This window comes from Mustela putorius, unplaced genomic scaffold, assembly GCF_011764305.1.
Source record: "Mustela putorius furo isolate JIRA1106 unplaced genomic scaffold, ASM1176430v1.1 tig00003846_pilon_pilon_pilon, whole genome shotgun sequence".
NCBI classification, from domain to species: domain Eukaryota; kingdom Metazoa; phylum Chordata; class Mammalia; order Carnivora; family Mustelidae; genus Mustela; species Mustela putorius.
The window spans coordinates 4,239,496-4,267,067 of record NW_025421999.1 but is presented as its reverse complement, the minus strand read 5'-3'; the positions used below and the strand labels follow the sequence as shown (position 1 = coordinate 4,267,067).

The following is a 27,572-nucleotide window of genomic DNA, read 5'->3' as shown; positions in this document are numbered from 1 at the left end:
CTTCTGAAAAGATTTTAAAATATGAAACACCAACCAAACAAAAAGCAAAAATAATCATCCATGATCTCATCACCTAGAGATAATAACTGTGTAAGGAAGGTAATGGATGGACCCTGAACTCAGACACATCTTGGATTTGAGTTGGCTCCTTTCAACTGGTTATTTGTCTTTAAAAATTAGTTACTTGACTTTCTATGTTTCAGCTTTTTTTCCTATAATTTGGCGATAATGATAGAATTCACCTTACAGGATTGTTGCAAGGTAATGCATTAAAAGTCTTTAGTAGACCTTGGAACATGGTAAATATTGAATCTACTACTTACTGTTGTTATTTTATAGTCTCTTTTTTTTCTTTTTTTTTTTTTTAAGATTTTATTTTTTTTTATTTGACAGAGAGAGATCACAAGTAGGCGGAGAGGCAGACAGAGAGAGAGAGAGGGAAGTAGGCTCCCTGCTAAGCAGAGAGCCTGATGCAGGACTCAATTCCAGGACCCTGAGATCATGACCTGAGCCAAAGACAGCGGCTCAACCCACTGAGCCAACCAGGTGCCCCTGTAGTCTTTTTTCTAAGCATATATTTTTATTTATAGTTCAGAACATATTGTGTACCTTTTTATTCACTTAACATCGTATCATACGCATTTTCTTGTGTACTTCCTGTTGATAAACAGCCTTCTCTTAAATCATTGACTACATTGCCAGTTATTTCTTTAGTATACATTTCTGGATATCCTTGACCAACTGATGGAAACCCACTTAGCATGCAGGAATATTCTATCAGGAAATGATAAGATTCTGGAGTTTAAATTTCCAGCCATGACCTGGGGAATATCATGTGCCTCTTTGGGGTGATCATTAAGGTCTGTAGAAGTTCAGTGAGTAGTGAGGAAATACACAAGGTGATGATGAGGGAGGGCGCTGGAGTATCAGACCACATTGGTATCTTTGTTCTGTGACTTGGGCAATATAATTAACTTCTCTGGGTCCTTCCTGTACAGTGGGGTAAAAATGGTATCTATTTCATAGCGTGGTGAAGATGAACTGGTTTGATAATTGAAGCCTGACACATGGTAAGCATTTGATGAAATTAACTCTTTATTGTTTGTCATGTTCAACACTTAAAAGTCTGTTTTTAGGGGCGCCTGGGTGGCTCAGTGGGTTAAGCCGCTGCCTTCGGCTCGGGTCATGATCTCAGGGTCCTGGGATTGAGTCCCGCATCGGGCTCTCTGCTCAGCGGGGAGCCTGCTTCCTCCTCTCTCTCTGCCTACTTGTGATCTTTCTCTGTCAAATAATTAAATAAAATTTTTTAAAAAAAGTCTGTTTTTAGAATTAGATGTTAGAGAGTGGCAGTGTTTTTCACAAGTAATGTGAGAATGTGAATTGTAAGACTGATAAGATAGGGCAATACAAATATTTTTAGTGTAAGATATTATTTTCCCCCTATTTCAAATATAACAAATAGTTATCTATTCTAAATTTACTCTCAGGAAGACAACATAGGAAAAGACATTTGATTTAATAAGCCTTATGAGGAAATTTGAATAATTTTTTTCAATGATTCAAAAATGGAATGTTATTTTTATCCAAATTATTCTTGTTAAAAGATGAATGTGCTTTATGTTCTTTCCTTTTTTTTTTTTTTTGCAACTTTTATTTGCATCTTTCAACTAGGATCATTTTTTATTTTTTTATTAGTTTCAGTGGTAGAATTTAGTGATTTATCAGCTGCATATAATACCCAGTGCTCATTACATCGTGTGCCCTTCTTAATGCCCATCACCCAGTTATTCCTTCCCTCCACCCACCTCCCCTCCAGCAATCCTCTGTTTCCTAGATTTCAGTGTCTCTTATGGTTTGCCTCGCTTTTAATTTTCATCTTATTTTTCCTTCCCTTCCCCTGTGTTCATCTATTTTGTTTCTTAAGTTACACATATGAATAAAATCATATGGCATTTGTCTTTCTCTGACTGACTTATTTCACTTAGCATAATATCCTCTACTTCCATCCATGTCATTGCAAATGGTAAGAATTCATTCTTTTTGATGGCTGGGTAATATTCCATTGTGTATGTATACTACTTCTTCTTCATCCATTCATCTGTTGATGGACATCTGGGTTCTTTCCATATTTTTGCTGCTATAAACATTGGGGTACATGTGTCCCTTTTGAGTCACAATTTTTTTTATTCTTTGGATAAATACATAGTAGTGCAATTGCTGGGCCTTAGGGTAGCTCTATTTTTAACCTCCATACTGTTTTGCAGAGTGGTGGAATCAGTTTGCATTCCTACCAACAGTGTAAGAGGGTTACCCTTTCTCCGCATCCTCGCCAACATCTGTTGCTTCTGGAGTTGTTAATTTTAGGCATTCTGACCAGTGTGAGGTGGTATCTCATTGTGGTTTTGATTTGTATTTTCTTGATGTGAAGTGATGTTGAGCACTTTTTCATGTGTCTGTTAGCCATTTGGTTGTCTTCTTTGGAGAAATACCTATTCATGTCTTCTACCCATTTCTTGATTTTTTATTTTTTTGGGTGTTGAATTTCATAAGTTCTTGATAGATTTTGGATTTTTTGCATCTTAGCCTGTTATCTCATAAGACATTTGCAGATATCTTCTTCTGTTAAGTAGGCTGCCTTTTAGTTTTATTGACTGTTTCCTTGCTATGTTAGTGCTTTTTAAAGTTAAATTTAAGCAGAACCCTTGTAAATAATAATACTAGCATTTATAAAGTGCTTGGTATAAACTAAACAATGGTCTTGGTATTTTACTTGTATTTACTCATGTGATGCTTACAATATCCTTTGAGTTAGGTTCTGTTATTGTCTCCATTTATAGAAGAAACTGAGGCACACAGAGGTTGAATCACGTGCTGAAGGTTATGCAACTAATGGGAAAATTCTGTCCTTTGTAGTCTTGCTCCAAAGCCCATGCTTTTAACCATTCCACTATGTTGCTTAACATTTCAGTAAGAAAATCATAATTGATTAAATGCAATACAATATGTTTACAGTGGGTTTGTTAACCCAAGAATTTGATTAATAGTAAATTCAAGAGTAAGTTTTTTGAAAATCATCTATTCTGTGGAAATGCATTTTTGAAAATTTTAATTAATTTTTTTTTCCCTTTCAGTTTTTCAGTTATGGAACAAAAATACTGTATCAAAACAATGAAGCTTTTCAGTCTAAATTCTTCAAACCCATTCAAAAAGCCATGCTACCACCTAATAGTTTTCAAGGAAAAGTGGCGTTTCTTACTGGGGGAGGTACTGGCCTTGGTAAAGGAATGACCACTCTTCTGTCCAGCCTGGGAGCTCAGTGTGTGATAGCCAGCCGGTAAGTCATGCTCAGTGAGTTATCTGGCAAGAGCCTATTATAGAACAGTTCTGTGCCATGATATTGAAAACACTATTTGTCAGAGTTTTGTTTTTCATCTTAATTTTCTATGGCATATCCTTTAGATTATTTAAATAAATCTCCTTGGAAAAACCAGTTATAATTTGTAATGATAGAAATACAGATGGACCATGATTTCCATTGATTCAGTTTAGGATTTTTCGACTTCACAACGGTGTGGAAGTGATACACATTCAGTAGAAATTGTACTTGAAATTTTGGATTTGGAACCTTTCCAAGGCTGATAATATGCAGTAAGATGCTCTTTCTTGATGCCGGCAGTGAAGTGCAACTTCCAGTGAGCCACCGCTCAGTTGTGAGAGTGAACAACCAAGAACACAGTCATTTTATACACATACAGCCCTTCTGTTTTTCACTTTCAGTGTGGTATTCAGTAAGTTTACATGAGAGATTTAACACTTTATTATAAAACAGGCTTTGTGTCAGATGATTTTTCCCAACTCTAGGCTAATTTAAGGTAGGCCAGATGAAGCCATGATGTTGAGTAGCTTAGGTATATTAAAATACATTTTCACATTATGGTATTTTCAACTTACAGTGGGTGTACCAGGGATGTAACTCCATTGTTAGATTGAGGAAGATCAGTAATGATTGATTATGGAACTCCTGGTATATATATTTCTCAAATTCAGTGATAGAATTTTTTTTCTTGTACCTGAAGCTTAAGTTAAAAAGCACTGTATTGAGGCTGTTTTCAGTAGGAGTGATTATAGTTACTGCTTCTAGGGATAATTAACGTTGTATTAGGATAATGGATATAATCCTTCCATTCTCTATAAGATGGGCAGATGTTTTAAAACATCTATTGTGATAAATGTAGGAAGGATAAGGCCATATAGATGGAATTTCTTATTTAGGTCTATCCTGCGATCCTGTAACTGTGTAAGTCTACAACTTCAGAGACTGAACTTTAGAGACCAGAGACTGGTCAAAAAAATCTACACCGTCTTCCTATTTTGCACAGTGTCAGATTTTTACATAGGCTGAATAAGAATCTGAATGACAAGTCATTATGTAAATTACAAAGGGCCAAAGGAATTTCTTTCAGATATTTCCTTTAATGCAAATTAGCAAGAACATTTTAAAAAAATATTATGTTTTTACAAATAATTAAACATTTTTTTTTTAAGATTTTATTTATTTATTTGGCAGACAGAGATCACAAGCAGGCAGAGAGGCAGGCAGAGAGAGGAGGAAGCAGGCTCCCCGCGGAGCGGGGAGCCTGATGCGGGGCCTGATCCCAGGACTCTGGGATCATGACCTGACCCGGAGACAGAGGCTTTAACCCACTGAGCCACCCAGGCACCCCTAATATATTATTTTCTTTATAATACTATATAATATATGTTTATGGTTTATTTTTCATGTTTCTTTCAAGAGTATGAAACAATACATATGATGCTTTTATATTCTTAAATTCGGTCTAAAATCTAACACATTTTATACATAACAGATTTTGAATAGTAGAAGTTTACATTATATCATGAGTATGTTTTCTTTCGAAAGCAGGCTTGGGCAAGGGAACAGAAATTATTGTAATTAGTGAAATAATTTTATTTGTTTTATTTTTGTCAAGTTTCAAGTTTCATTTAAATTCTAGTTAGCTAACATATAGCATAATATTAGTTTGTGGAGTAAAATTTAGTGATCCATTACTTACGTATAACACCCAGTAATCATCACAAGTGCTCTCCTTACTACCCATCATCCATCTAGCCCATTCCCCAACCACTTCCCCTCCTTAATTTGTTCTCTATAGTTAAGGGTCTCTTCTGATTTGCCTCCCTCTTTCTATTTTCCCCTCCCCTATATTCATCTGTTTTGATGCTTAAATTCAACATGAGTGAATTCATATGGTATTTGTCTTTCTTTGACTGACTTACTTCCCTTAGCATAATACTCTCTAGCTCCATCCACACTGCTGCAAATGGTAAGATTTAATTCTTTTTTGATGGCTGAGTAATATTCCATTAAGACACTCCTTTATCCATTCATATATGTATATAGATATCTATCTATCTATATGTATATCTATCCATTCTTTATCCATATAAATATATGTGTGTGTGTGTATTTGTGTATACACACACTGCATTTTCTTTATCATCAGTTGATGGACATTTGGGCTCTTTCTATAATTTGGCTATTGTTGATAATGCTGCTATAAACATCAGGGTGCATGTACCCCTTTGAATCAGTATTTTTGTATTACAGAAATAAGTTTAAATATGTGTGTAGATATAAAACAACTAGTTTAAAAGTAAATAATTCAGTAATTGAGTATTAGATATGCAAAAATTGTACTAATTTAACTTGTAGAAAATGAATTCATTCAAACTGATTTGTTTGTAGATACAGCTTTTGTATTTTGTCAGGATTGCCTCTGTTTAAGCTATAGATGCTCTTTGTTTTTTAATTTATGGAATTAAAAAGAAAAAATAATATGAAGTCATTTCAGAACTCATGTGAAGTACCATGTATTTATTTCTAGGAAGATTGATGTTTTAAAAGAGACTGCAGAAGAAATTTCTTCTCAAACTGGAAATAAGGTATATTAAAAAGAGTTATTTAATTTAGATTTAGGAATTAAAACATGCTTAAGTAACTTATTCATGTTTTTGGTTTAAGAAGTCTAAAAAATTGAGGATTCCTTTTTCTCTCTGATATTTTTCAGGTTCATGCGCTTCAGTGTGATGTGAGGAATCCTGAAATGGTGCAAAACACTGTATCGGAATTGATCAAAGTTGCAGGATATCCTGATGTAAGTGTAATGGTGATGAGGCCTTTGACCATTGATGGGGCCTTTGACATTGATGACACCCACCAAGATGTGCTGAGGATGCACTAAGGAAATAAAATACTGATGTGAGCAAATGCTGTGTTGAGAAGCACCTATTTTCTGTCCCTAGGAAAGATCCAGCTCTGGTCAGAGCAGGGAACAGATTAGGTGAACTGCTACACCATTGCCTTTCGGAAATACTTTAAAAATGCGTTTGCAGTCAAACTTGATTTCACTTTCTTTAATAAGATCATGAAATAAGAAGAGCAGTTATCCAAGAGCACAATATTTAGTTTAAATGATTCATGCTCTTTGCCTTTCCTAATAACTTTTGATTATCTCTATCAGTAGAGGAGAATGATTCAAGTAAAGAAATCTACAAGATACTCCAAATTTTTCTTTTTAAGACTCAAAATGTGCATGGGTATTTTGCTGTTTTTTGGTTCATGTATCAGAAAGAAGTCATTTCCTCTGGTAGTCTCAGAGCACTGTTCTAAGTTAAAGGTATTTTCAGACAGACCAATAATATTAATCTGCTAATAGAACTAGGTAGAATCTTTATTGAATTATAGTGAAGAAACATGTTATCAACCAAGAATTTCATTGGGTAAATTAAGCCAAAATATCACCAGAAATTGAACGACATTTTGAGATTCCTTGAAATACAGTATAGACAGATGGTAGATATGCTTATCTGTATTTGTTTTCATAATGATAGATTTTACCCTGCTATTGACAGGGATTAGGATTCTGAAATTTGGTAAATAACACAGGAGATTTTCACAGGCTCAAAAAAAGTAAAACCAAACCAAATCTGGTGGTATTATTTTATAGCAGACTATCAGCTTTAGCTTTATTGTATTATTTGGAATAATAAGTTTCAGAAGTAAAAACTCTTCAGGGAAAATGTTATTCCTTATCTAAAAATTTGTGTCACTTGCCTTATTCATTTATTAGATTGTGATAAACAATGCGGCAGGGAATTTTATTTCTCCCACCGAAAGACTCTCTCCTAATGCTTGGAAGACCATAACTGACATAGTTCTAAATGGTACTGCCTATGTGACACTAGAAATTGGAAAACAACTAATTAAAGCACAGAAAGGTATGTTTATTAATTTTTCATGTATTTTTCAGGTTCCTACTACACACAGGTTCTGTGTGATAAGTCCTGGGATATTTTCAAACATCAATAAGGCAGTGTCGATAGCTGTACAGCTCATGGTCTAATGGAGAAGAAATTACTTAAATAATTACCACATGCTATGATATGAGCTATAATAAATACTTATTTCATGTATATTGGAAACCAAGGGACAGGAATGACTAATTCTCCCTAAGCATGAGTATAAGGTTGAGGAACAAAATGCAATTTGAGCTGAGTTTTCCCATATCTAGATGTGGAGAAGTGGGGGTGGAAGGAGGGTGGGGACTAAATGTAAATGTCCATGGAAAGAGAAAAACGAGGGGTTAGGGATCGTTGACAAATTTGATGTGGTTAGAGATGCAGAGGGAGAATGGTAGGAAATGACTCTTGGTAGGTGGGTTGGGTGTAATTGGGAATGTTCCCAACACCAAAGTAGAAAGTTGGATTTTAATTCTGAAGGAAATGGGGAGTTATTTCCTTATGGATTTCTCTTGAAGGTGTTTCATGAAGAATGTGACTTGATTAAAAAGGATACTGGCAAAAATGTGGGGATAGAATAGAGTAGGGAGACCATTCCAACTTTTCTTTTGGCATGTAGCTGCATTATGGGAGGGATAAATTAGGAGACACTTAGCAGATAAAATCAGCAGGCCTTTCTGATTAGATGAGAGAGCTTATGCTGAGTGAATAGTTTGGATGATGATGACATCAGTGTGGTTCAGAACACTGCTGAGAGTAGATCTAGAGGGAAATTACTAGAACATTTTTATTTAGTATTGTGTACAAACCTTATAAAAGTTCATATAATATAAGCAGCAAATATACATATATACATATGTTTGTGTGTAAACATATATGTTTGTGTGTATTTCTTTATATGTCTAGAATTAGTGTATATTTGTTCATTTAAGGGACACTTACTTATAACTTTTGTGTAGCAGGTCCTGTGCTGTATGCCCAAATGATAGAGGTGAATGAAACTCTGTCCCTGAACAAGTGGGAAGGGTTTGGACTTAAAAGATAGGGTTATTTCTCAGGGTGGAAAGTATTCTGAGCTAGGAAAAGAAGGAAGAGTCCTTGTTTTCCTTGAAGGATGTCCTTTGGGTTTTCAGGGGAGAAGAGAAGGCATGGAGCTGGCCAGTTTCTGTCCTCTGGTTCAGAAGTTTTTGCCTCATTAGATTCAATTTCTTCTCTTTTTTTTAGTTTTTAAAAAAGATTTTATTTATTTATTAGAGAGAGAGCACAAGCAAGGGGAGCAGCAGACAGAGGGAAAGGGAGAAGCAGATTTTTCACTGAGCTGGGAGCCCAATGCAGGACCTGATCCTAGGACCCTGAGATCATGACCTGAGCTGAAGGAAGAGGCTTAACTGAGTGAGCTACGCAGGTGCCCTATCAATTTCTTCTTCTTTACTGTGTGGATAATTCTGAAGCCAACTGGAAAAAGGATATAGAACAGACAGAAGGCTATTAGAGAGGTGCTAGATGTTTTGGAGTCTGTAGAACTTCCATTCTTTCTCCATGCACTCATTGAAATCGAAGTCCCAGGTCACTCATTCCCCCTACAGCAAAGTGAATATCGATTCCATTTGGAGTTTCCATGATTTTTTGTTTGTTTGTTTGTAATTTTGTGAGTTTTTGCTTATTTGTTTGTGGTTGGTTTTTGTTGTTGTTGTTTTCCAGAAGAGATGGATGATTGGGAAGAGAGAGAAGAATGGGCTCTTCTCTCTTCCTTTTTGTCCAAGGTTCCCTGACTCTGTTTTTCTTCTCTCTCTGCCTGTTACTGTCTGATTTTCTTTCTCCTTATCTGTTACTTATTTCTCTATTTCTTTCTCTGTCTCTCTCTGTCAGCTCTTCACTCTTGATTCCCTATTTTGCTTGGTCCTTCTCCTCTTTGTGTTCCTCTGCCTCATTCTCTTTCTATTCCTTCTGCTGACTCTTGATTTCTGTCTGACTCTTCCTTTTCTCATTATTGTCTTTCATTTTAACAGAATATGATCTATTTTTATTCATCACATTGGATTAAAATTCTATGGGCTTCATTAAAAATATATTAGCTAAGACTTTTTAAAAAATGGAAGCCAGTTTTTATTCTTCCAAGATTCCTGTCAGTTATTGATGCCATAACCTGACAGGGTTTGAAGGACTTATGCCACTGGGCTCTGGAGAGTATAGTGCACAGGGTCTGTTCTGGTATTAGAGCAAGAGTTAAGAAATTCAGGTGCTAATGATCTCTGAAGTAGGTCAAAGAAGTCAGTTCAGGGGGCAGGTAATCTGTGGTAATCTGTGGTCAGAAGTATGTTTGGTGGTCTGGAGTTTAAGAAATCAGTCAAGGTAAGATATCGAGGGAAGTCAGAATACAGAAGATAAGGGTACCCACAACCGAAAGATAGACATTTGCTTGCAGGAGTTGTTGATGACATACACTCAGAGAGGGGATAGCAGATGATTGAGGATGAAGAGAACAGTGGCCATAGCTAGAGAAGCTAAGAATTAGAAGGACATTATTAAACTATGTTTTAAGTAGCATTGATAAAAATTAGTAATTATGAACAAATTAAAGATTTAGGAAACTCTTAAAGACATTAGCCCAATGTGCTTTTATAATCGCAAAAGTCAATAAATATGTGGCTGATCCTTATTGGGAAGGATATTGAAAATATTATGCAGAGGTCCGTTCATCTCTAGGATGTCTTGTATCAATGTAAAAATTAGTGAATAGTATGAAAAAGAAGACCTAATTTTATTGAAGAATCAGAGAACTTGCATTGAGAAGAGATCAAAAGAGAGACTAATATGGGGTTTTATTTAAATCTAGCCACAAAGATAGGATAAATACTAAATTTTTCCATCAAACCCTAGAACACTAGAAACAATAGATACCTCTTAAAACTCTCAAGAGATGATTTTAGGACATGTAAGTTTTTTTTTTTTTAAAGATTTATTTATTTATTATTTTAGAGAAAGAGAGAGAGAGAGCATGGGTGGGGAGGGGAAGAGGAAGAAGAAGGGAGAGAATGTCAGGCAGACTCCCTATGGAGCATGGAACATGACTTGTGGTTCAATCCCAGGATCACGGTCCAAGCTGAAATCAAAAGTCAGATGCCTAACTGAATGAGGCATCCAGGTGCCCCAGGACATATAAGAAATACTTTATCAGACAAATATCATACGATCTCCCTGATAGGAGGAATTTGAGAGATGGAGTGGGAGGTTTGAGGGGTAGGGAAGGAAAAAATGAAACAAGATGGGATTGGGAGGGAGATAAACCATAAGAAACTCTTAATCTCACAAAACAAACTGAGGGTCACTGGGGAGAGGGGGGTTATGGTGAAGGTGGATGGGTTATGGGCATTGGGGAGGGTATGTGATATGGTGGGTGCTTTGAAGTGTGTAAGCCTGACGATTCACAGACCTGTACCCCTGGGGCAAATAATACATTATATGTTAATAAAAATAATTAATAAAAATACTTTATTGAGGTAGCACTAATAATACTTTATACCACTATGGTACTTTTTAATTTACAAAGTACTTTCATATACCAGGATGCAAACAGTATGAAATCAAGATTATTATAAGCTTCTTAAAGAAAAGAGTAAATCAATGCATAACATAACTTGAATGTATTAATTTTAGTTTGCTAAAATTGAGATAAAATTTATATATAGTGAGATCCACAAATTTTATATATTCAGATCAAAGTTTTGCTAAACTTACACATTTAGGTAACTATTGCCCCAACCAAGACATAGAACATTTCCACTGCCACCAAAGGTTCCCTCTTGCTATCTTCTACTTATTCCTCACTATATATACATATATATGTATATATTTTTATAAATATATAATAATAACAACAACAACTAATATTATTATTTTTTGAGAGAGAGAAAGCATGAGAAAGGGGCAGGGCAAGGCAGAAGGAGAGAGAATATTAAGCAGACTCCATGCTGAGTGTGGAGCCAACAAGGGGCTCAATCTCATGACCCTGAGACCATGACTTGAGGCAAAATCAAGAGTTGGATGCTTGGGGTGCCTGGATGGCTCAGTGGGTTAAAGCCTCTGCCTTCAGCTCAGGTCATGATCCCAGAGTTCTGGGATTGAGCCCCACATTGGGCTCTCTGCTCAGCAGGGAGCCTGCTTCCTCCTCTCTCTGCCTGCCTCTCTGCCTACTTGTGATCTCTGTCTGTCAAATAAATAAATAAAATCTTAAAAAAAAAAAGTCGCATGCTTAACCAACTGAGTTACTCAGGCATCCCCACTATCTTAGTTTTTAATCCATTTTTATCTGGTTGTTTGTCTTTTTTATTACTAATTTTTAGAAATTATTTGTTTAGTCTGGACTGTATATTTTGTCAGATATAGCATGTATTTAGAATATTTTCTCCCAATCTGCTGCTTGTCTTTTCATTTCCTTATCACTGTCTTTTAGTGAGTAGAAGAAACTGCATTTTGACAAATCTACCCAACTGTTTTCCAGATTGGCTCTAGGAGTTTGCATTCCCAACAGCAATTTGTAAGATGCATTTGTGCCATATTCTAGCCCACACCGGATTGGTTCTATTACATTTTGGCCTTCCTTAGTTTGTGTAGTGGTCCCTCATTTGTAATATCCCCTTATGTTTCCCTAGTAACTAATGAAGTTGAGCATCTTTTTATGTGATTATTCATCAGTTGTATAAATTCTTTGAAGTGTCTGTTCTAATCTTTTGTCCATTTTCTTGTTAGGTTGTTTGTCTTCTTGGTATTGGATCAAAAAGTTATTTTCCATATTCTGAATATAAATCTTTTATCAGAAACATGTTTTGCAAATACCTTTTCTCAGTCTATGATTTGTCTTTCATGTTCTTAACAATGTCTTCTGAAGATGAAACATTTTTAATTTTGATGTTGTTCAACTTAATGAAATTATTTTTTTATGACTCATGCTTTTTGAATCCTAAGAGATCTTTCCTTAACCCAAAGTAATAATTAATTTCTCTGTTGTTTTCTTCTGGAACTTTTATAGTTTTCATTGTTACATTTAGGTTATCCATTTGGATTTAATGTTTGCATTTGGTCTGAGATAACAGTGTAGGTGATTTTTTTGCCTCCAACTGCCCATCCTTTCCTCAGTAAAATACTTTGGTCCTTTCATGGAAAATCAGTTGGTGATATAAACGTAGGTCAATTTCTGAGCTCTCTATTCTGTTTAACTGATACATCTATCATTATTTGATGACCTAGCTTTGTAATACATACATCTATCCTATATAGCTTACTTTAGCTTTATGTTAGCTTGACATCAGGTATTGTGAGTCACGACCTGAGCCGAAGGAAGATGCTTAATGACTGAGCCACCCAGGCACCCCTGTTTATAGCATTTTCATTATAAATTTAGAATTCAATAATTTTTACAAGAGAGTCTACTGAAATTTTGAAGAGGGTTGTGGTAAATCTATAGATTATATTGGGGAGAAGTCACATTTTGACAATATTATCTTTCAGTCCTTCAGCATGCAGTGTCTTTCCATTTGTTTAGGTCTTTAACTTCTGTCAGCAATGTTTTGCTATTTTTAGTGTGCAAGGTCTTAAATAAATTTTGTTAAATTTCTGCCAAATAATTGTATATTTTTGGTGCTATTTTAAATGATATTCTCATTTTTTAAATTTTTTACTTCTAGTATTTAGAGACACAATGGGTTTGTTTTTGTATATTAGCCTATTTTTTTTGTGAGCTTGCTGAAATTACTTAATAGTTTTTATACCTTTTTCAGTAGACTCTTTAGGATTTTCTATATTCGATAATTGTTTGTGAAAAAAGACAATTTTTCTGTCTTCCTTTTCTAATCTGTATTTCCTTTTCTTGCCTTAAGTTACCATCTGGGACTTCCAGTGTTAAATAGGACAATGTTGAATAGGAGTGGTGAAAGCAAATGTTTCCTCTTGATAGCAAAAGCAAAGCACTCATTTAGTCATCATTAATTAAGAGTTTACCTGTAGGTTTTCATAAATGCTCTTTATCAGTTGTGGAAATTTGCTTCTGTATCTCGTTTACTGAAAATTTAAAAAAAAATTATGAATAGGCATTAAATTGGTCAAATCTTCTATCTTTATTGAGATGCCGATTTTTAAAAACCCGGTAGTATGGTAAATTCCATTGATTAATTTTTGATTTCAAACCAACATTGCATTATGAATAAAAATCTTGCTTAGTTATGATATATTGTCTATTTGTATATTGCTAGATTTTGTTTTGCTAAAATTTTCGTAAGGCTCACTTTTTCAGCTTCCAGATAGTACTCTTAATTGCGTTTCTTAGAGCTGTGACCGTGCTGGTTCAGTTTGGGGATGAGCCACATATTTGAGGTGAATTTATATGCAGATGTTGCTTCCTCCTCCCTACCTGCTCTGGCATTCTCAGCTCTGTTTTTTTGTGAACAGGTGATATGATGTGCTGGCTACAGCCCTACCTTTTGAAATTGATACTATGTTTAACCTACACCCCAAACCATCTCTTAGGCCTCTGTCGAAAACATATTAGAAGAGCGTTCAACATGGCATGATATACGTCCTATTTGGCTGTTTTTCAGAATCTTAAATGACTTGACATCCAAGTGAAAATATTGGCCACCTATCCATGGTTGTCTTTAAAAAACATGTTTGTATTCTATCTCAATAAAACAAATTTTTATTAAATTTTATTATAGGATATACTACCCAGATGTTATACTTGATTTTGGACTAGCTTAGGTAACACGTGGATTACTTCATACCAAGAAGCGAGAATTCCTCCCACATGAGATCATATCAGTATTCTGTAGTCATTACTGCAACTTCTATAATTATTAAATAAAGATAGATGACTGAACAGGTGTTAGAATACTGAACAAGCAAAAAACAAAACATTATTTATAAGGAAATGTTTTAATTTTCTTCCTTTCTCTTTCTCCTTTCCTTTCCTCCTTCTATCTTTCCTTCCTTTTTTAAAATACCGAACATTTATTGAATGCTTATTTATTCTGTATTGGGTTTTGTTCTAAATGCTAAAGATTTATCAACTCACTTAATGTTTGCAAATACTCTAAGATATGACTTACCTTATTCCTGTATAGTTACAGGTGGCTCAGAGTTAGTCTTTTTTTAATATATGAGGTAGATGTTTTAAATTCTCAGTTCTACAGTTAAGAAACTGTGGTTTGTTAAATACCTACTAAGCATCAACTATCATTGTCAGAATTGACAATTGACTTTTTTTTTTTTTAAAGAGATAGAGCACACAAGCTGTGGGGGGTGGGGAAAGTGCAGGTGGAAGGAGAGGGAGAGAGAGAATCATGCTCAGCAAGGAGCCCTACATAGGGCTCAGTCAGTCTCAGGACCCTGAGGTAATGACCCGAGCCAACATTGAGAGTCAGATGCTTAACTAAGTGAGTCACCCAGGTGGGTGCCCCTACAATTGGCATTTTTAAAGTCTAGTGAGAAAAAAGAAGAACTGTAGTTCAGTTTAAGTCATAGTCATCTAGTTTACTCTGATACTTAGACACTTAGGGAGTCATGATATTTTTACCTTTACTCAGCTTTCTCATCTGTAAAACAGATTGTATAATTAATTACTTCTCAAAGGTTTAGTAATAAAACAAACTGATAGCTATAAAAGCTTCATGAAAAATATAAATTGCCTTGCCAATGCACATGTGCTTCTTCATGCATGTGAATAAACATATGCTAGCCTAAATAATATGAAGAATTTGGTGGGTGTCTAAGCAGTGGGAATAGTCAGAAGCAGTCCAGGACAGCTTGAACCATGTGAAGCCTTTATGGGGGAAAGGGAGGGAGTGAAAGGTCACTGTTTAGGCAGATTAATCACATAAAATGAGGGGAAAGAGGAAAGTAACTTAAGAAATGTGTCCAAAGGAAATTGTGGTTAGATGGATGTCATTGGAAGTATTCCTGAGGTAATCTTACCAGCAGCCTTGTGTAGAGGAAGAATAAATTGAACCAATTCACTAACTGAAGAAAGAATAAGAAGAGAGAGCATCCTTTTGGTCAATAGATAGGAGAAATAGTAAATACATGAACTAAGTAAAATATTTTATGTGTTTCATATGCTAAGTTTTAATAAATTATCAGAAAACCCAAGGTTTTTAATGATCTTCCTGTCTTAGACTAGTGTATGAACTGTAAACACAGAAATACATTTTAAAATATTTTAATTTCTAATCCATTGATACTGTCCTTGGCCAGTTCCTTTTCCTTCCCTCTCCATCATCCGGTGCCCTCAGCTTGTCCAGTCTCATCCCTTCCATAACCACCCCATGTTTGGCTGTTTCTCTCTAAGCCGCACAGAATCTTCATGCCCAGCTGTAGTTGCGCAACTCAATGAAAGAAGCCCTTTCAAAGGCCGTTACGGACACCTTTGTATTTCAAAAGACACATGCTACATTTGTTATTACTCCCTGTTGTAACTCTTGTCGCATCCATCAAGATTGGAAATGCTTTCACCCAGCAAGATACACAACTCATATCCCATGTGCAAACCCTTTCAGCCCTGTCTCCAGTCCTCTCTCCACGAATTCCTAACTCATTACTAAGCACAAAGGTGATGCTTTGTTTATGAAATGAAACATTTTTGAGACCCACAAAAACAAGAGAAGTTGAGGGCATATTTAATACTTCTTTCAGTTTTGTCTGTCAGCTTCACTACTAGAATAGAAGATGACCAGTCATTTTGACAAAATCAAGTAGTATGGAAGCAGTGCTCCTTGCTTGACAAGGAAGGAATCGTAGAGCAGTAGAATATGGCTTTCCTATCTTTCAGTAGTATGAGTGCAAGTTAAGTGCTGTTTAGATTTTAAAGTAGAGTAGGACCATATGAGTATCTTTATGTGTATTGTGTCCATGCCTTTCTTAGAATAGTGGGGACATTTAAAGAATGTTAAAAACATTCCTGGTCATCAGTTGGACTTTATTAGGGTAGTGTTAGTATCCTTTTAAAAATTACTGTTTGCTAGAGTTATCTTGCTTAGTTTGATGGAATATTTAAACTTCATTTGTTAAAATTTCTTGTAGCAACCATATATATCTTACTTTGATGTATTATGAAGATAATATAAAGATGGAAGGGGCAGAAATATCAGTTGGAGAAACAAAGACTGAAAATTTTCCCTATTTGGCAAAAACTACAATATGTAGATCCAGGGCGCTCAACAAATCCTAAGCAGGATAAATACAAAGAAAACCATACCAGGGCATATCCTAATCAGTCACTCAAAACTAATGATAAAGAGAAAATTTCTTTTTTCAACAACATGTTATTTTAAGTAATCTCTACACCCAAAGTAGGGCTTGAACTTACAAGCCTGAGATCAAAAATCACCTATTCTACCAGCTGAGCCAGCCAGGCATCCAAAAGAGAAAATCTTAATAGCAATCAGAGGAAACAGAGAACAATATAAAAAAAGAATAGTTAATAAAAATATTCACTGACATCATCAGAAAACAATGTTTGCTAGAGAACAATAAAATGATAACTCGAAGGTGCTGAAAGAGGAAAAAAACAAAAACCTATTAGCCCTGAGTTCAGTACACAGCAAAATATTCTCAAAAATAAAAGTATTTTCTGACAAACAAAAGCTGCAAGAATTCAATGCCAGCAGATGTGTACTACAAGAAATATTGAAAAACGTTCTTCAGGCAAAATAAAAATGATACTAAATAGAAACTCAAATATTCAGATGGAATGATGGCTGTCAGAAACAGTAAATGTAACAGTAAATATTTAAATTTTTTGTTTTCCAAACTGCTTTTGAAAATAACTCACTGTATAAAGCTACATTAAAAAAGACACAAAACTTACAATAATCAACAGTGCTTGGGACACAATAGATTCTCAATAAATTGAAATAGATGAAAGTTTAAAATAATAATCTTTAGCTGCCAAGAAATCATGATTTTCTATTTCTTACTTAGCTGCTACACTAAAAAACATTACAAGTTTAATATTTGCAAAAGGATGAAACTATATATTTTATAAAGCAGTACACATACTTTAAGAATACATACTTCAAGGATACAAGTTTGAAAGATAATAAAAATCGTTTGAAGAATTTTCAGAGACATTTTATTCCTACTCCAAAAATAGTTAGTCTCTCTTCCCCTCTGCATTTTCCAAAGTAGTAACAAAACTCAGCATATCCTGGCCAACATGAGGGGTAAAGGGGGGGCAGGAGTGCCATTCTGAGAGTATGAGAAATAAGAATGGTTGATCATTATGGCAACTCCTTTTGTATATCAAACTCTTCCTCTTTCAGAGTTCTGAAAATACTTTTCTTCCAAAATCACTCTGTGGAAAAGGAGGGATAGAGAACAACCATGTACACAATTAAGGATCATTGACAGCAGATGCTAACTGCGTCACCCTTAGAGCAAAACCATAAAAACTACTTTAAAAAGTGATACTTACTTACATAAAGCAAATGCTGCAGTAGAAAGTGCTCTAACTTCTGATTCAGATTTAACAAATTTTATTCAGGTGTGGGAGAGGAAGAATTAAATCATTTTATATAATTCAGAAACTGAAGATGAAAGATACTGTCCTCCTCTTTCTCCCTTTAGGTGTTATTTTCTCAGCCTTGAAGAGCTGGGTTGCCCACTGCTTAGAATGAGATAGCGCTGCCCCTGAATGTAAGGAGGAGGCAAAATTCTACTGTACTATCCTAATTGGGTTAATGCTGCAGAGTAGAACAATACAGCTGGACTCTAAAGAGTGAACAGTGGTGGAGTGCCTGTGTGTCTCAACTGGTTAACTGACTCTTGATTTTGGCTCTGGTCATGATCCTGGGACAAAGCCCCATGTCGGGCTCCATGCTCAGTGTGGAGTTTGCTTGAGCATTTCTCTCTCTCTGCTTCTGCCCCTGCCCCACTCATGCACACTCTCTAAAATAAATGAGTAATTCTTAAAAAAAAAAAAAAAATTAACAGTGGTGCTAAAAACTCGAAAATAAAAAATTTTCAGATTACCAGGGTTAGTTATTGATACATTTTTCTTTTTGCAGAAAGGCCAATTCTTTAATTTTTTAATGTTTTTATTTTTTAAATATTTTATTTATTTGTCAGAGGGAGAAAGAAAGAGCACAAGCAGGGGGAGCAGCAGGCAGAGGGAGAAGAAGGCTCCCCACTAAGCAAGGAGCCTGATGCACGATTTGATCTCACGACCTTGGGATCATGACCTGAGCCACAGGCAGACGCTTAACTGACTGAGCCACCCAGGTATCCCAAGGCCAACTCTTTAAACTAGAATAACTTCTTATAGAAGAAGTTTGGAAATGACAGATTTCTAACCTCCCAGTGCAGACAAGCAGAAATGAATCTGTTATTTATTGAGGTCAAGTAAATGAAGAAAGGGAGCAATAGCTTGTCATTTTTTTTGTTGTTGTTGTTAGAAAATGGTTTATCAATTCCATTTTTGTATAAAACACACAGATTGTGTTTTATACAAAACCTAGCAAATTGACATTAAGTGCTGCCACATGGAAAGGTACTTTATCAAACGTTGAGCCTAAGAATGTACAAGTGTCTTTTATATGCCCACACTAATTGTCTATGCTTTTCTGTCTGCCTCTTACAAAAATTCCACGCTCCCCATTATTTCTTCTGTCCCAGTTACAATGCAATGACAGGGAGGAAGGGGATGGGTTAAAACAATGCTCTAAGGGTCTCTGCTGCCCTTCTTTCCAATCAGAGAGACTTGTGGATGTGCGGGATCACACCACCCCTGGTGATGGGGCCTTCGTAAGAGAAACGAACTCTGTCATCCCAGATTGCAAGCTACAAGTGGCTTCATTACTTCAAAATGGGAAAAAATAATAACAAGGAAACACTAAAAGTCACAGTCTAGAGGCAGAATCGGTGGAGCATGTGACTCTTGATGTCCCCATTAAGTTCAAGCACCACACTGGGTGTAGAGATTACCTAAAAATAAAATCTTCATTTAAATGTAAGATTAGATAGAATGTAAGATTATGTCCAGTTTCAAAAGACTCAAATGTTCTAAAATCTAGTTTCAATCCAAGCTATGAAAACTAAAATAATAAACAATTTTAGTTCCCATAACCAACAGAGGTAGAATAGTATAAAGATATCTAGGCCTGAATATCGAGTCTACTTTTTAGTAGTTGGACAGCTGCTGACCTTGACCAAGTCACTTCCCTGCTCTGGGTTGAGGATCAAACATCTGTAAAATAGGAAAATAGGGTGTCCAACAAAAGTCATTAGATCAGCTCGAGCATTTCAGTGTTCATTTTTAGCTTTATTTGGGTACATCTAGAGTAGCCTTTATTTTTGAGCTAATTTAGCTCTCCTAATAAGGCATGGCCTTTCTGAATTCTCCACTGAAAATCCTAGATGTTCAGTGAAGCTGCCTAGAACTCACTTATCTGCCCGTCCATGTGAGCTCTAGGAACTGCTTAGCGTACAGCTGTCTGACGGTTCTTTGCCTGGTCTAATGAAATCTCCCCCTAAACATGTATAACTTGATTTTGGCCAAAGACTCGAGGAGATACTATGCAGATTTCTGGAACTCTGTCTCTGTGTCCTTCCCTCCTTGGGAGAACTCTCCGTACAAATTCCGACTTCCTCAGTCTCCCCAAACTCTGAAATCCGTTTCCTCAACTCAGTGAGAATGCTATGTTTTACTTGTATTTCTCCTCCTGTTTAGTGTACAGTTCGTGTGTGTGAGTGTGTGTGTGTGTGTGTATAATGTGTATATTTGTAGTATACACCATAGTATATTGTATAGTATATTGTGTATGTGTGTATATATATATACACACACACATATATATATATACTCACACATATATATATATATACACACACATATATATATATACACACACACATACAGTACCTTTAGGCAAAAATCTGGGGTGACCTTAGGGCTCATTTCATTTGTCTTCTCTCAGGAGTCCTTGTATTTCCCTGCTTGCTATACAGTATCCGAAAATAGTTGTATCATGTAATTATGTATCTTATACAGTTTTCTTGCTATTTACAGGGAGAGGGCAAGTCCCTCATGACTGGAAGTCAAGTCCTTGCTAATATAGTTTTGATTCTATTTGCTCTTATTTTTTAAAAAGATTTTTATTTATTTATTTGTTAGAGTGAGTGAACACAAGTGAGGGGAGCAACAGAGGGAGAGGGAGAAGCTCGCTTTCTGGTGAACAGGGAGACTGACAAGGGGCTCAACCCCAGGACCCTGGGATCATGATCTGAGCTGAAGGCAGATGCTTAACCAACTGAGCCACCCAAGTGTCCCTGATTTATTCTTATTTAAGTGGGTGCTTAGTTAATGGAAAGCCCATCCAGCTGATTATGCAGGGGGTTATACGGCCATGCCTCTGAGTTTTGGGTCACCGTCGTGTCACCGTCGTGACTCACCTGCCATAGAATTTCCAGTAAGCACAGACTGGGTCATCTTGCATGACAGCAAGAGTACTAGCAAGTTGTAGCAATTCCATTAGATTACTTTGTCATTAATTTAGGGCTACTGAAGTTTAAAAGATGCTGCATTTTTGTTATGTCCTCTTGAATCAGATCCCAGTCTTTTAAATCATGTTTTCTTGATGTGAAATGACTTAGCTGTATTGTTAATTACTGTATCCTTTTCAAATTTCAGGAGCAGTATTTCTTTCTATTACAACCATCTATGCTGAAAGTGGGTCAGGTTTTGTAGTACCAAGTGCTTCTGCCAAAGCAGGAGTGGAAGCCATGAGCAAGTGAGTACTACTATGTTAATCCCATCAGCTCGTAATTCTGTTAAGACACGAAGTTGCTACTTCCCTAGCAGTTTGGAGCAGGTGCACTACAAGCACATGCCAAGGGGAGGTATGGTCATGAATTCTGTCAAAAGCGTCACTCAGAAGCAGTTTTGATGTATGATTTGCCTGAAAGAGGTGCAGTCCACCCATTCTCTAAAATTCACCCGGTGGGCTAAGATAGATTAGCAGATTGTAGTTGGAGCACTTGCCCCCCTATCCTGTCGAATGAGTTTTGCTGAATTGGCCTTTGAAGTGATCTTGTCAGAATGTATTAACTGATATCTTACAGTTTCATAAGACTTATCTCTTTGTATCTATTGCAAGGACACCGTACTGTGTTGCTGTATTACACATTTTTCATTTTAGAAGTCTTCTTGAAAGAAATGCTTTTCTGATTTTTTTTTTTTTAATCAAGCACAATTGTGCTTTTCCTGAGAAATTAACTTGCCTTTCCATTATGGGCTCTGCAAAGTGTATAATTGATTAGGGCTTCTTGGAAAGAGTGGATGCAAATTTGTGACCAACCTATTGTGATTGTATAGAATGCCACAAAACATTTAGGTATTAGCTCCTTTTTGTTTTTTTTTTTAATCTTTCCTTACCCATTTTTCAATTCCTTTCTCCTTCCTTGGTTCCTTCTTTTTTCTGTCTCTCTTTCCTTTCAACGATTTTATCTTCCTCATTTGCATTGTATTTTTTAAAAGTCATTACCGTAAGTCATTTTTTAAAGCTAGACTCAGTATATATACACAGAGATGTACATATAACTGTAAAGTCGTAGAACGAGTTTAGAAAGTGAAAGTTAGACCTATCAAGTAGGCTTTTAAAACAGATTGCTTCAAGTTTCCATGTTTGCTATTATTATGTTTTGCTTCATGACATTTAGTAAGATTTTGTTAGATTCCTATTTCCCTTTGAGTGTAGTGCAGCAATTGTATTAAAGCCTCATTAAACATGGATGTGGTTAATATTTTATAACTATGTAATCCATCTCTTCCTTAAAAGTACTCATAATGTTGCAAACATTATAATTCAATGTACTATATATAAGTAGTACATGTTGCACTGAACTCCAGAAAGTGTGGCGGAGGGTCATGATTCTCTCACCTCTTTATGCTGAATTATGATACTTGCTCTAATAATGTATTTTGATATTGGACTTAGTTCTAAATCTAAGGAGTAGGTAGTACAGCATTGTGATTAAGAACACTAAAATGCAAATGGTAGATATTATAGTGGAGTGATTAAAGGCACAAACCTGGAGGCAGACCGCTTGAGGTTTTCACTAGCCATATGACTCAGAGCAAGTGATTTAATCTCTCTATGCCTCAGTTTCCTTGTCTGTAACACGAGGAATGATAATAGTACCTACTTGTTGGGGTTGTGGTCTCTGGCATATAGTAAACATGCAATGAGTCTGGATTATTATTTTTAACATATAGTATAATATTTTAGAATATTAAAATATTTTAAAATTTTAGGTCTCTTGCAGCTGAATGGGGTAAATATGGACTGCGATTTAATGTGATTCAACCAGGGCCTATAAAAACAAAAGTAAGTTTTAGTTTGCCTATTATCTCCTGTATGATTAAGGAATGAAACATTGATAGGAATATTCTGATTGTTGTATGCAGGACTTGTCAGGGATGCCTGACTTTGGAGCCATGGTGGTAGGGAAGAGGGGTTTGCCATTATCCAATATAAATAAGGAGGTGGGCAGGAATACAACAGCTGTGTAACTTCTTGATAAGAACTGTTTCAACATCTTAATCTGGGATCTTTTATGCCATCCATTTTGGTATTTCATCTGATTTGCTTCAGTAATCTGATATTAACCTATATTTCTTAATCCTCACCATATTTTATGGACTCTTAACTTTGATTGACATCTCTTTATTTAGTTCATGGAAGTGTAAGTATATTTTTATTTTAAGAGATGTTCTGGGAAGTTATCATAGAGGCTTGGTCTTTCTATAGGTAGCATTTTCTTTGACTCATGTCTGTGCCTTTCATGTGTAAACACTCCATTATGTATGTTATATAATCCCATGTCTCTCTGATTACAAATCTTTCTGATGACAGGCATTTCTCCTGTAATAAAAAATGCTTACAGATACTCATTGCGACTCACAATGACTACTAATACAGTTACGGCCAGAAGGCCCACAGGTTCTGTGTTCTCTCACATTGCCCCAGATAACTTCACTCTCACTCTTTGTTTCTGTGTAAAGCAAGAATTTACAATCCCAACTGACCTGTAGCTCCAAAGGCCTACGTGAAGTATGATAGCTTGTTCTGGTTGTATAAATACATTAGAAAACAGTATTCAGGAACATTTTGGATTATAGGTAGTTCTGGGTACTAAATGTCAATACAGACATGGCTGCATAGTTTATTTAGTTATTCAAAGGGCAGAAAATAGAAAGGAGAACTAGTTGAGTGAATGAAACTTGATTATCATGTTTGACACTCTAGTAATAAAGAATCTAATACAATTAATGGAAAAATAACTCAAAAGCATACATTAAAACACATAATTCAGGGCAGCCCTGTGCTGAACACTCTTTGAAGAGAAACCTGGAGTCACAGAAGCTTCTTTTTAGGACCTCAACCCCTAGGAAAGGTCACCTGCATTTTATTTATTTATTTAAAATATATTTGAGTGACTACTATGTGCAAAGGTACTGAGCAAGATAGCAAACATTTGTGATAGAGGATTTGCCATCAAGGAGTTTACAGTGTAGCAGTAGAAGTATCAGTTGTACACAAGGAACAAGTATGTAGCTTTAAAGAGATGAAAAGAAAACAGAGTATAGAAACTCCAACAGCAATCCCTACAGAGCCAGAATTGGGATCTGTTGCTGCCCTTTGCCTCTGCTGGGTTATACCTGCCCAGGGACGGCAAAAGGGCTGGAGGGCTCACAAGGAGCCTCCTGAGAGCAACTTTGCTCTGTCTCTCACCGGTTTTATTGAAGAAAACTGTCACCTAGACTTCCAAGCACTGATACAGAGAAATTCAATCTTCTTTTTAAAAAAAATCACTGCCATGCATACTTCATCTTGGTCTGCACTTTTGCATCATTAGTAGAAGCCAGACATTGGTTGGCAAATTTAGTTACAGGGTTTTTTTTTTCCCCTCTAGGAGCTACTTCAGTTTAATATTCCTACATACTTGTTTTCTTCCTTTCCAGTTATTTTGAGAAGAATGAAGAAAAGGAATTTCCTTTTAAAGGTTTCCCACTTGAGTCACTCTTCTGTGATTATTCAATCAAACACAGTACCATGGCATCCCCCACACTAAGCTTATACAGATTTCAGAGTACTTTCATATACATTTTCTCATTTGATGCTTACAACAGTTTTTCTCCTCATTTTATAGATGGGGGTAAAAAGGTTATATTTTCTGGTGATATTTATAGGTCAGTATTAGATAAAATGACCTGTTTTGAGCTGAAGAGACTTTGGAAGAATTTGACAAAATTCTTTGTTGTTTACAAGGCCTGAGGTATAAACAGGCTCCCATCGTAATATTCCATTTTGTCTAAACTAGTTCTTAAATTCTTTTTAATGCAGCAAAACTATTTTCTCAATTTCTAAGGGTGCCTTTAGTCGTCTTGACCCAATGGGAACATTTGAGAAGGATATGATTGCTAGAATTCCTTGTGGTCGGCTAGGAACTGTGGAAGAACTTGCAAATCTTGCTGCTTACCTTTGCAGTGATTATGCTTCTTGGATTAATGGGGCAGTAAGTATTGTTTTCTCTTGACTTTTTGGGGTGGTGTATTTGGGGTGGGAAGGCATATTGTGGAACCATTCCTGACAATATTGAATATAAATGTGACTTAAAAACAGTGAATCTTGGAACACTGAAAAAATAAAATTAAGTTAAAAAAGAAAATATTTATTTAGCTGTAGATAATATTAAAATATTAATGTAGGTGTTTAGCCTATGGAGTTTGTTCATTGATAAATTAGTTTTATTAAATGCCAATTACTCTGGTAGATATGCCTTTAAGGTGATCTTTAATATTGGGTAGAATTTGAAATTGTTGAGATGGGGGAAAGAGGTTCTAAAATTAGTAAATCAGATTGGGTTTAATCATGACTTTTGTCTTCAGACTTTGGGTTTTGATTGAAAGTGCCAAGGAGATGTTACATCCAGTTAAGATGGGAAAATGGCTAACTCAGAAACTTTCAAAAGGAGTTAGTTTCAGAGTTTTTGTTATTTTTTTTCAGGTCATTAGATTTGATGGTGGAGAGGAAGTATTTATTTCAGGGGAATTCAACAGTCTGAGGAAGGTAATGCCATTTTGTGAATATAATATATTAGCAGCTAAGATACCAAGCTTTAAAAATATGCAAGAACCACATAAAATTGCCTTTTTCTGTTTGTATTAGGTTACCAACGAGGAGTGGGACAGAATAGAAGGACTCATCAGGAAGACAAAAGGCTCCTAAGACCACTCTTGCCTTCATCTTGGTTATAAGGGAAATGCTATAGTTTATGATACTTGGAATTATTTTCAAGTCTAATAAATTGTTAATCAACAAACCAGGACTGAGTGTATATCATGTGCCAGGCCAGTGGTAGGTAGATATTGTACATTAACAGATATGTAAGATGGGATATTTTCCCTCCAGAATTTTTTTTTAATAATTAATAAAAAGGCAAGTAAGAGAAGGCTATGGTAGAGGTAAAATGCTTGGAAGTACAGTGAATGAAACAAATATTATAGCCTGGAAAAATCAGGAGAATCTTAATGGTCGAAGTAGCATTTGAGTTATGTATTAAACCATGCCTGTGATGATGGGGCCTTAAAGAAAGAAAGTGATGGTATACAATAAATTTAATGGACTCTGATTTATTGGACTCTGCCTTTCCATTAGATTTCCTTTTCACTGGACTTGTGAATTATCTTCTTTAGATAGCTCAATATTAATTCAAACAAACTTTTTCCAGGACCTGTCTTACAGTCTGCCATTTTATTTGGCACTGAGGATACAACATGAACCATCTACAGCCTTTGCCTTCTTGAAACATTATCTAGAAGGGTAGAGAGACCTATAAATAATTATTTGTGGATGCAGTGTGATAAATATTATTCTAGCAGTGTAAAAGTATGGAGGAGGAAGTAATGCATTCTGTCTCCAAAATGTAGAGAAAGTGACACCTAGGAGATAACATTCCATCTCAGCTTTAAAAGAAAACTAGATTTCTCTAGGTAGAAATGATGAACAAGCTTATAAAATATTTTTGTGTGTCATTTCATTTCGTTTCATATGTGGTTTGACTAATTTGTCATCCTGAGAATCAAATAATAAACCCACAGTCTCAAATGTATATAGCTGTAATTTTGAGCTTATATTAAAAAAAGGTCTATTTTGTTTTCAGACGAGTTACTCATAAACATGATCTCTGTAAACTGTCTCCATTGTTCAAATTACCAAGAGAAAGAACTAACTTCCATCTTAGCTCCTCTGAATACATCTGTCAAGGAATCTAGTTTTCCTGTTTGAATATATATGCTGTAAGTCTCACATGGAAACACTTACCACATTCACAGTTAATTGTGTACATAATTTACATTAAATTGTGTACATAAATGGGTAACATTGTAGATTTGGAATAAGTGGCCTTGACATTCTCAATCATACTGAGCTTTTCTTCACACTCTCACAGTGCAGGCACATTCTGCATTTTATCCTTAATGCTAACCCTCATTTTCTTCTTGTCTGCCTACATCTTCTTTTTCAAATTATTAATACCTCTTATAGTGTAGGGGAAAAAAAGATGCCAGTAAGTATATAAATGAGCTTGTATGAGTTTCATTGCTTTTTATTTTCCTCCTTATAAAATTCAGGATTTTAATATCTGCTTCCTGCGGTTCTCATGAGGAATAAGGGAGGCAAAAAAGTGAAAACACTGTAAAATGTAAAATGCACAAATGAAAGGTGGGCCTTTCTGTCATTCTATCCCTTCACTTTAAGACTTGGTTATTACAGAAAACTTGAGAATTGAATAGAAAACATTTAAGACTGACTTCCTAAAGATGTTTCTGTTAATACTTTGGTATATTTATTTTCAGTCTTTGGCTTTTTTTTTTTGTTTTAAAGATTTTATTTATTTATCAGAGAGAGATGGGGGGAGAGAGCAAGCACAGGCAGACAGAATGGCAGGCAGAGGCAAAGGGTGAAGTAGGCTCCCTGCCGAGCAAGGAACCCGATGTGGGACTCGATCCCAGGAGGCTGGGATCATGACCTGAGCCGAAGGCAGCTGCTTAACCAACTGAGCCACACAGGCGTCCCTGGCTTTTTTTTATTTAATTTTATACTTTATGAAGATAATTTGTTTATATAATTTGCACAGAAAGAGCATCACCTTAATTCTCCCTCCAAGCTCACTTTCCATATAGTAGTCTTTTCAGCTTTTTTGAG

At 35.7% G+C, this 27,572-nt stretch overlaps 1 protein-coding gene across 4 annotated transcripts in view; it reads left to right on the top strand.

Annotated features, from left to right (window-relative positions):
- Nucleotides 1–25,998, top strand: part of DECR1 (2,4-dienoyl-CoA reductase 1) — a 39,483-nt gene extending 13,485 nt beyond the window's left edge. For 3 of the 4 annotated variants that reach the window (XM_004766980.3, XM_004766981.3, XM_045063141.1), the window contains exons 2-10: nt 3,132–3,334; nt 5,907–5,964; nt 6,090–6,176; nt 7,152–7,299; nt 20,996–21,095; nt 22,619–22,691; nt 24,736–24,882; nt 25,374–25,436; nt 25,536–25,998. In XM_004766980.3, coding sequence (XP_004767037.1) covers nt 3,132–3,334; nt 5,907–5,964; nt 6,090–6,176; nt 7,152–7,299; nt 20,996–21,095; nt 22,619–22,691; nt 24,736–24,882; nt 25,374–25,436; nt 25,536–25,595 — 939 coding nt within the window. In that variant the 3' untranslated portion in view covers nt 25,596–25,998. Of the gene's footprint in view, nt 1–1,048; nt 1,071–3,131; nt 3,335–5,906; nt 5,965–6,089; nt 6,177–7,151; nt 7,300–20,995; nt 21,096–22,618; nt 22,692–24,735; nt 24,883–25,373; nt 25,437–25,535 lie in introns of those variants that run through there. The other variant, XM_045063140.1, reaches the window with a different exon arrangement.
- The last annotated feature ends 1,574 nt before the right edge of the window (nt 25,999–27,572 follow it).